General features: G+C 57.2%; 2 protein-coding genes across 2 annotated transcripts; one reads left to right on the top strand and one right to left on the bottom strand.

The window, feature by feature from the left end:
* Positions 1-1,591: 1,591 nt before the first annotated feature.
* Positions 1,592-6,993, top strand: ACHE_31422S (uncharacterized protein; the record flags this gene model as incomplete). Its single annotated transcript, XM_043278149.1, has 7 exons — positions 1,592-1,620; positions 2,163-2,515; positions 2,783-3,267; positions 3,323-3,863; positions 3,956-4,359; positions 4,409-5,065; positions 5,110-6,993. The coding sequence occupies 7 exons, from the start codon at positions 1,592-1,594 to the stop codon at positions 6,991-6,993; spliced, it is 4,353 nt and encodes a 1,450-aa protein (XP_043135957.1).
* A 596-nt stretch (positions 6,994-7,589) lies between these two features.
* Positions 7,590-8,354, bottom strand: ACHE_31423A (uncharacterized protein; the record flags this gene model as incomplete). The annotated part of the gene is made up of 1 exon (XM_043278150.1): positions 7,590-8,354. The coding sequence occupies one exon, from the start codon at positions 8,352-8,354 to the stop codon at positions 7,590-7,592; it is 765 nt and encodes a 254-aa protein (XP_043135958.1).
* Between the last annotated feature and the right edge of the window lie 471 nt (positions 8,355-8,825).

Raw genomic sequence — 8,825 nt, forward strand, 5'->3', positions numbered from 1 at the left:
ATGGAGTTCCTCCACGTTGGGATCGTGGCCATTCCACTGAGCACCGTACTCTTCGTCAAGGAAATCATTAACTGGCCAATCTTGGTTGGGCAGTTCGCCGAGTGATTTCTCATGAACTGGCTCATTGATGGCTTTTTCGGACCCATCCGTCCTTATATGGGCTTTGTCGCTTCCGCTGTCGGATCCCACCGTCCGTTCATTGGGCCAATATTCTTCTTCGCTTGAACTCATGATCTCATCAATTTCCTCTGTCGTGAGGGTCGTCTGTTCTTCCATCAACCTCCTCAATGGGCTCAGGTTGGGTACAATCATAGTTCTGGGTCTCCATGGTCCTCCATGCTCATCCGAAGCCTCTTGCGTGTGCCATCCAGAATCATTCGTTGCTCTGAGTTCAGGGTTCACAATTCCTGTGGTGTCATACGCTCCTCTCTCCTGGGTAGCGTGCAGTTGCTTGTTATCGTCTCGTTGTTGCTGAGGCCTAACGTTCTGTCGTTGCCTGCATGCCTTCGTCATGTGGCCCGGCTTTCCACATGTGAAGCAAAGTTTCTCTTTCCTTCTTCGTTCTCTTTCCTTGTCGGATACGAAGGGCCTATGCTGTGTGGCATCCAGCTCCATCGGTCGTGGTCCATAGGGATCTTCATACCCTTGGCTTCGTGGTTGAGCTGGTCGTTTATCGTTCGATCGATAGTGGCTCGTTCGTGGGTTTCCTCTAAAGGTGTTCCCATATCGTGACTCCTTCTGTCTGACTCTAAGGTCATACAGGGTGTTGTCAATCTTGACGGCTCGTTCAAAGAGTTCGTTCAATGAAGTCGGTCGTTCCATCCAAACCAGTTTCTCCTGAATCTCTGGTTTCAACATTTCCTCGAATTTCGCAATGTACATCGTCTCGTCCCAATTCAGATGGGTGATGATCTGCTGGAAATCAGATACCAACTTGGCTACTGATCCTGTCTGTTTGAGTCGCCATAGCTTTCGTTCAGCGTTCCGTGTGGCGTCAATATCTCCGAATGTTCCCTGGAGTCGTTTCTTGAATTCAGTGAAGCTGCTGAAAACCTCGGTGGTATTGTCGTTATGGTATTGTTCATCTTTCTCCTGGAAGTCACGCAAGGTAGGTTCAAACCAATCAAATGCTGGTCCAGTCAAGTAAGTTGCTGCAAGTAGGACTTTGTCGGATTCAAATATGAGCTTGCTCCGGTTCATGCGGACATACAAGTCCAATTGAGTGATGAAGGGTCGCAACTTGTATCGAGTACCATCAAAGGGTTCCGGTGGTCGAACTTTGATAGCTTTGGCTGACTGTCGTTCTTCCAAAGTAGTGATGCTTTCCTGCAGCTGGCTAACCATTCCAAAGAGTTCTTCATAAGTCGGAGTTCGTCCCTCAGATCCACGAGAGGATCTAGGAGTAGTGTTGCTGTTACTGTTGTTAGACATGGTTGCAGTTCGTGTTTTAAGTCAATATAGTCTCGAAACCTGACTCGTACTGACTGGCGATCAATGTGTCACAACCTGGCTTCTCTCGTGTCGTACCTAGGGTTCTAGTTAGTTGTATTTCGAGACTGAACACTTACCTTAAGTGTTCCCAAGTAGTCGTATGCTCAATGCCCCTTCGGGTCCGATTCGGTATGTCGTATGCGTTGATGGGTATGTCGCCCCCTCCAGGCTCCGTAGTTCAATAGTCGTTGATGGGTATATCGCCCCCTCCAGGCTCCGTAAGATAATCAACAAGTAGGAACGGTAAAGGTAACGAGTAGAGAAACAAGGCCAACCGAGTACGTATACTGGGTTGTTGGTTAAGTGCGGACGAGTCAGAAACTAGAAGGTAACCAATGCTGTAAGACTTGAATTGATCGCGAAGAACTAAGCTAGGTACATGAATGAATGTCCTTATATACCTTTCCTAGTCCAATGGTAGATTCTCCGTTCCTACCATGCTACCTCCTTCTGTCCTGTAATATCCATTCCCTGATAGATTGGTAGCATTCCCTCTTTGTCCTATCTACCATATTGGTATATTGGTAGAATTCCTCCGTCGTCCTTTCTACCGTGGTCACGTGATGCTTGGGTGTATATCTTCCTCATCATAATCCTTGTTCTTTCTGCATGGTCTTTTTGCCCAATGATTCTGCCTTGACTCCCCGCATTGTCACGTGAGGCTGATGCAGTGAGATCTGTAACAATCTGCAGACCAAGCTCAATGTGATTTCCTGGCGGCATGCAGCAATTGCCATCTCCCGGGCACACCTGCAGTGTGGTGGGTTCAAGCGTGACTACAGTGCCGATGATGGGCTGATCGACCAGCAAGCCGGCCATGGGTCCTGGGCTGCTGGGACGGTGTATGCCCGGGGGCTGCAGGAGGCACCTGGCCATATCCAGGCACGGCGGGTGCAATACCGGGCCATCAGTCGGGAGTGGCATGCCTTCCTAGGGTTTCAGGTATCACTAGGCCCGCGGAAGCGGGGCTGGGGGGGAGGAAAGGGGAGGAGCCAGCAGCAAAGCGGCAGCGGCAGCAGCAGCCGTATGTGACTGTTGAGATGAAAGAGAACTAGACACTATACACCCATTCATCTTAAGGGATACACTGTTTGGTATGTGGGGGTGTGTATATATATATATAGATGTAGATGTAGATATATAGCGAGATATATAGCTCGATGGAGAGATAGATAGAGAGAGAGAGATATATATATATATTGTTCGATTCCACTTTGTTTCCTTTCTTCTTCATCGATTCCTTCCCGTAAGCTTGGCACCATTAGCTTGACGAACACTATTGTTGGATTAGGGTTACCCGTCCATGGCCGACAGCAAGTGTTGGGCTTCATTGCACGCACACAGGCCACCCAGGCCGGACAGGGCATGCAGGAGTGGTGTGGCCCACTGCCCGTGTATGGGATGACCGCGCGGCAGCAGCGGAAGTGGCAGATCTTGTGGCAGCTTGCCATGCCCACCATGGCGAGGCCCCAACAGGCGCCCCATCGAGCCCGGGCTCGGGCGGTCCATATGTTCCCCGGGGCCGGTCGGATCCTAGAACAGGGTGGGAACCCCGGCAGTTATCGGGCCACAGAGGGGCGTGGGGTGAGCCCCGGAGATCAGCCCACAGCCGGGCATGGGGTGAGCCCCGAGCATGTGGAAGAAGCAGAGGAGACTGGCAATGCAGGCAGCACCGAGCCGGCATGGATGATGAGCCCAATGGAGCGTGCCTGCTTGGAGTTTTGCATTGAGCTGCTCAACCAGCGCCACCGTGCCCATGAATATGAAAGCCCCCTTGTGTGTGCCATGGCGGTGCTCGGCTGGGGGAGACTGGGTGGCGTGATCCCGACAGTTACCCCCCATTTTATCGCGGATGATCAAGCTTGCGCGGTTCATGGTGGTGCAGAAGGCACTGTGGTTGGATCCCCATGTGGGGGACATTATTCAGATGTGGCAGGCACAGGCTAGCACGGCGAATGGCACAGTGAATGGCACAGTGAATGGCACAGTGAATGGCACACCGGCTAGCCCAATAGCATGGCCGTTGGCCAGTGCAGATGCCCAACTGGCCGATATCGATGAGGGCTGTGATAGTGCCAGTCCCACACGCCACACCCCCACCACGGTGCACGATCGCCCGTCATTTCATGACCATGTGCAGCAGATGGTCAGCCGCTTCATGATCCGTGGCACCCATGGGCCCATGCAGACATTGCTCGACTGGCGCACATATGGGTTGAAGATCCATTACAATAGCACGGCGCCGGGCCATGTGGCGTGGATGGGAGCCGATGAGCTGTTGTACAAGGATCTGCATTTCACGATGGGTGAATTCCGTGGGTTCATCCACGGGTTGGTTGGGGCCACACGGGAGCTGCTGTGTGAACTATTATGTATTGCCGATGGTTCCAGCAGCGCCCACACCCCAAGCACCATGCCGCTGCCCGCCATCCCGTGGCAGGGCTTGTATGATGATCCCACCCAGGGGCACCCGGGCTGGAACTTTTTGCACGATCGCCGAACCCGGTGGCCCGTGGATGGCCGGTGGTGGATGATCCAGCGGCTGCGCACAGAGCGCCCCGTGCAGCAGCAATTCATGCGCCGGGGGCGATCCACGGCCCATTGGTGGCACAGTATCTGGCCCGGGTGGCCCGGTTCAAGGAGAAACTGGCCGTGGCCATCCATATGACGGCGGGGCAGCCGGCACGGGCCCCCGAGCTGCTCAGTGTGCAGTATGTCAACACGCCGAACAACCAATTCCGCAATGTGTTCATTGAGGATGGGATGGTGACACTGGTGACTGCATACCACAAGGGCTTCCATGCGAGCAACGACAGCAAGCTGATCCACCGGTATGTGCCACGGGCGGTCGGGGGAGTTGGTGGTGTGGTATATGTGGCTGGCGATGCCATTCATTGGCCAGTTGACAGCGTGGCAGGCCGGCACTGCGCATGGCACGGTGAATGGCACATCGAATGGTATGTCAAATGGCACATCGAACGGCACATGGAATGGTATGTCGAATGGCACATCGAATGGTATGTCGAATGGCACATCGAACGGCACATTGAATGGCACACGAGCCGGCACGGTGAATGGCACGGTGAATGGTACAGTGAATGGCATGTCGAACGGCACATCGAACGGCACATTGAACAGCACATTGAACAGCACATGGAATGGCACACAAGCCGGCACATTGAATGGCACACTGAATGGCACGGCGAACGGCATACTGAATGGCACACTGATTGGCACACAAGCCGGCACGGCGAATGGCACACGAGCCAGCACGGTGAATGGCACATCAAACAGCACATTGAACGGCACATGGAATGGCACACGAGCCGGCACGGTCAATGGCACACTGAATGGCAGGGCGAACGGCACACTGAATGGCACATCAAACGGCACAGCAAATGGCATATCAAACGACACACTGAATGGCACATCGAACAGCACATTGAACGGCACATCGAACAGCATGTTGAACGGCACAACAAACAGCATACCGATTGGCACACGAGCTGGCACAGTGAATGGCACATCGAACAGCACATTGAACGGCACATGGAATGGCACACCAAATGGTACGGTGAATGGCATGTTGAATGGTAGACTGAACGGCACATCAAACAGCACATCGAACAGCACACCGATTGGCACACCGATTGGCACACAGGCCGGCACATCAAATGCCATGTCGAATGGCACAACGATTGGCACACCGAATGGCACGGCGAACGGCACACTGAATGGCACATTGATTGGCACGTCGAACGGCACACCGGCATGGCAGCCCCCAGCCCATATTTATGGGGCCCCGACCCGGGCATGCAGCGGCCATGGACCCCCGAGCGATTCCGGGAGGTGTTGAAGCGGGAGACCCAGGCCCGGCTCGGCCAGGCATTGAATATTCCGGCGTACCGGGACATTGCCATTGGCATCAGCCGGCGGTTCCTGCGGGCATCCAGCACATTCACCAGTGACCGCCAGGATGAAACGGAGCAGGCGGCGGCATTGGATGCTGACTGTGAGGACGGCATGGATGCGGACCAGTGGATGGCGCATATGACGGATTTACAGGCGGGCCATTCATCGCACGTGGCGGGGATGGTATATGGGCGGCAGCTGATGGAGCAGGCGGGCACAACAAGCCACCGGCGGGCAATGTTCCGGCAGTCCAGTGTGGATTGGCACCAGTTTCTGGGGTTCGGCTGCGGCACGGGGGTTCCAGGAGATGTCCATGCCGACATTGATGCCGGTGGGCTTCGGGCTGGCTTGGTGGATGAAGGCAGCTGTCCAAGCCGCCGTCCCGGTCAGGAACAGGTTAGGGCTCGCTTGGTGGATGATCCCGGTCAGGAATGGGTTAGGGCTTGCTTGGTGGATGATCCCGGTCAGGAATGGGTTAGGGCTTGCTTGGTGAATGATCCCGGTCAGGAACGGGTTAGGGCTCGCTTGGTGAGTGATCCCAGTCAGGAAGGGGTTAGGGCTCGCTTGGTGGATGAAGGCAACCGTCCAATTCACCATCCCGGTCAGGAACGGGTTAGGGCTCGCTTGGTGGATGAAGGTAGCTGTCCAATTCACCATCCCGGTCAGGAACGGGTTAGGGCTTGCTTGGTGAATGATCCCGGTCAGGAACGGGTTAGGGCTCGCCCCGTGCTTGGGAAACGCAAGCGGGCCCCATGGCAGGTGGAGGCTGAGGAGCACCACATGGAGCGGCGCCACCAGCTGCAGACCATGGACATGGCCGCTGCGCTGCAGCAGATGACCGGTCAGGCCGGCATGCAGTTCCAGGGCATCCAGGCACCCGCCATGGCGGCGATCCAGCAGGGCAAGAGCCCCGTGGTGGCAGTCATGCCCACCGGCGGTGGGAAAAGCATGTTATTCATGTTGCCCGCGTGGGCCGTCCCCGGGGGCACCACCATTGTGGTGGTGCCATTGATCTCGCTGCGGCAGGATATGCAGCAGCGGTGCCGGCGGCTAGGCATCCCATGTATGGCATGGGACCGGCAGCAGCCATGTGATGAAGCAGCCATTGTGCTGGTCACACCGGAATCGGCTGTCACCCCCGATTTCCATTCATTCATCAACCGGTTGGTGGTGATGCAGCGGCTGGACCGGGTGGTGATTGATGAATGCCACATCATTATGAACCAGCAGAAGAACTTCCGGTCCGCCATGGCACAGCTTGGGAAGCTCGTTCGGGCCCGTACACAGATGGTGTTTTTAACGGCCACATTGCCCCCCGAGATGGAACCGGAGTTCAGCCAGCGCATTCACCACCCACAGGATCAGATCGATATATATCGGGCCCGCACGAGCCGCGGCAATGTGGCATATGGGGTGTGGCGGCCACCGATTCCACACACTGCACCACATGGATATGGATGGGAGCAGGATGCCTGGATTATTCAGTTCCTGCAGGCGCAGCTCCAGTGGGCCCGGGCCCGGGGGGAAGATGGTGATATATGCCAACCGGGTCCACCAGGTGCAGGCGATGGCGGCGGTATTGGGATGTGAGGCGTATTTCAGTGGGCAGGTGGACCGGGGTGGGATTTTGGGGCGGTTCATGGGAGGGGATTCCACAGTGCTTTGCGCGACCAGTGCATTGGGCATGGGGGTTGATATTCCGAATATCCGAGTGATCATTCATCTTGGGACACCCCGGACGTTATTGGATTATGCACAGGAAAGCGGGCGAGCCGGGCGGGATGGGCAGGCCAGCCAGGCGATCATTATCCAGCCGGCGGGGTGGGCGGAGGATGAGCGACAGCTGGGCACACCGGAGGTGGAGCTGGTGCAGCAATACATGGGGGTGGTGGCAGGTCGGGGGTGCCGGCGGGTGGTACTGGACGATTATCTGGATGGGACAGTGAATGGATACCGGCGGCAGCATTGCGGGGATGACGGGGACGAGCAGGCATGTGATGGGTGTAATGTGCAGTGGCATGTAGGGCACGTGGGTGGTGATGAGGCCGGGCATGAGGCTGGGCATGAGGCCGGGTGTGTGGGCTTGCACCATGGCCCAGGGCAGGCGGTTCGGCCAGTGTTAGGGCTGGCAGATGACCCAGACTGGCGGGCGCGCAGTGCCACGAGGCGTTCCAATGGTCGGGGGCTCAGGCGCGGAATGGAGTATGATTCCAGCAGAGCAGCGGGCTCATGCAGCCCAAGCCGAAGCCGGAGCCATAGCCCACGCCGGAGCCCGAGCCATAGGCCGAGCCACAGCCCAAGCCCAAGTCAGCACCGGCGCCACAGCCCAAGCTCAAGCCATAGCCCGAGCCCGAGCCAGAGCCATAGCCATTGCCCACGCCGGAGCCATTTCCCACGCCGGAGCCATAGCCATAGCCCGAGCCACAGCCCACGCCGGAGCCCGAGCCATAGCCCGAGCCAGAGCCCAAGCCCAAGTCAGCACCGGCGCCACAGCCCAAGCTCAAGCCATAGCCCGAGCCCGAGCCAGAGCCATAGCCATTGCCCACGCCGGAGCCATTTCCCACGCCGGAGCCATAGCCATAGCCCGAGCCACAGCCCACGCCGGAGCCATAGCCCGAGCCCGAGCCAGAGCCCAAGCCAGAGCCCAAGCCCAAGTCAGCACCGGCGCCACAGCGATAGCTTAAGCCCAAGCCATAGCCCGAGCCAGAGCCAGAGCCCGAACCAACGCCAGCACCAGCACCCGAGCCCGAGCCACCGCCAGCAGCAGCGCCAGTGCGCAAGCCACCGCCAACGCCAGCACCAGTGGGCCGCGGCCGACATTCAATTCCGCCGGCAACAGTCCCAGGCATGGCTGGATGAGGAGTTTGGGGAGCAGGAGGCTCAGCAGTGGCGGGATCGATGTTATATCTGCGCCATGGCCCAGGCGGATGACCAGCACGATTTATATTCATGCCGGCATGCACGCAGCCAGGCGGCCAAGCAGTGGATGCTGCAGGTTCGCCGGCGGATCCAGTACAGCCGATTCAGCGGGTGTTTTTCCTGTGGGATGCCGCAGACGATATGCGCCGGGTGGGAGCCGGGCGGCCGGTGTCAGTACCGGGGGTTTTGATCCCCATGGTGGCGATGATGCTGCATGGGCCATGGGGGGTGGGCATTCGGGGGCATGGCAGCGGCGACTGGTGGGATTGCAGGTCGACGGCGCGGACATTGGGGCGGTGATTGGGTGGCTGGGGCAGCGCAGCCGGGCGGGCCATAGCCAGTTGTTTGAGGAGTTTTGTTGGCTGCGGCGGGTGAGTCAGGAGGTTGAGTTGGGGTTGGAGTCAGGAGGCAGAGAGATGGAGGATTGGCCAGGACCATAGCGATGTATAGAGATGTATATAGAGTTGTATGTCAAGACGTATACAGTGATGTATATAGTGATG

This window comes from Aspergillus chevalieri, chromosome 3, assembly GCF_016861735.1.
Source record: "Aspergillus chevalieri M1 DNA, chromosome 3, nearly complete sequence".
In the NCBI taxonomy this organism is placed as follows: Eukaryota; Fungi; Ascomycota; class Eurotiomycetes; order Eurotiales; family Aspergillaceae; genus Aspergillus; species Aspergillus chevalieri.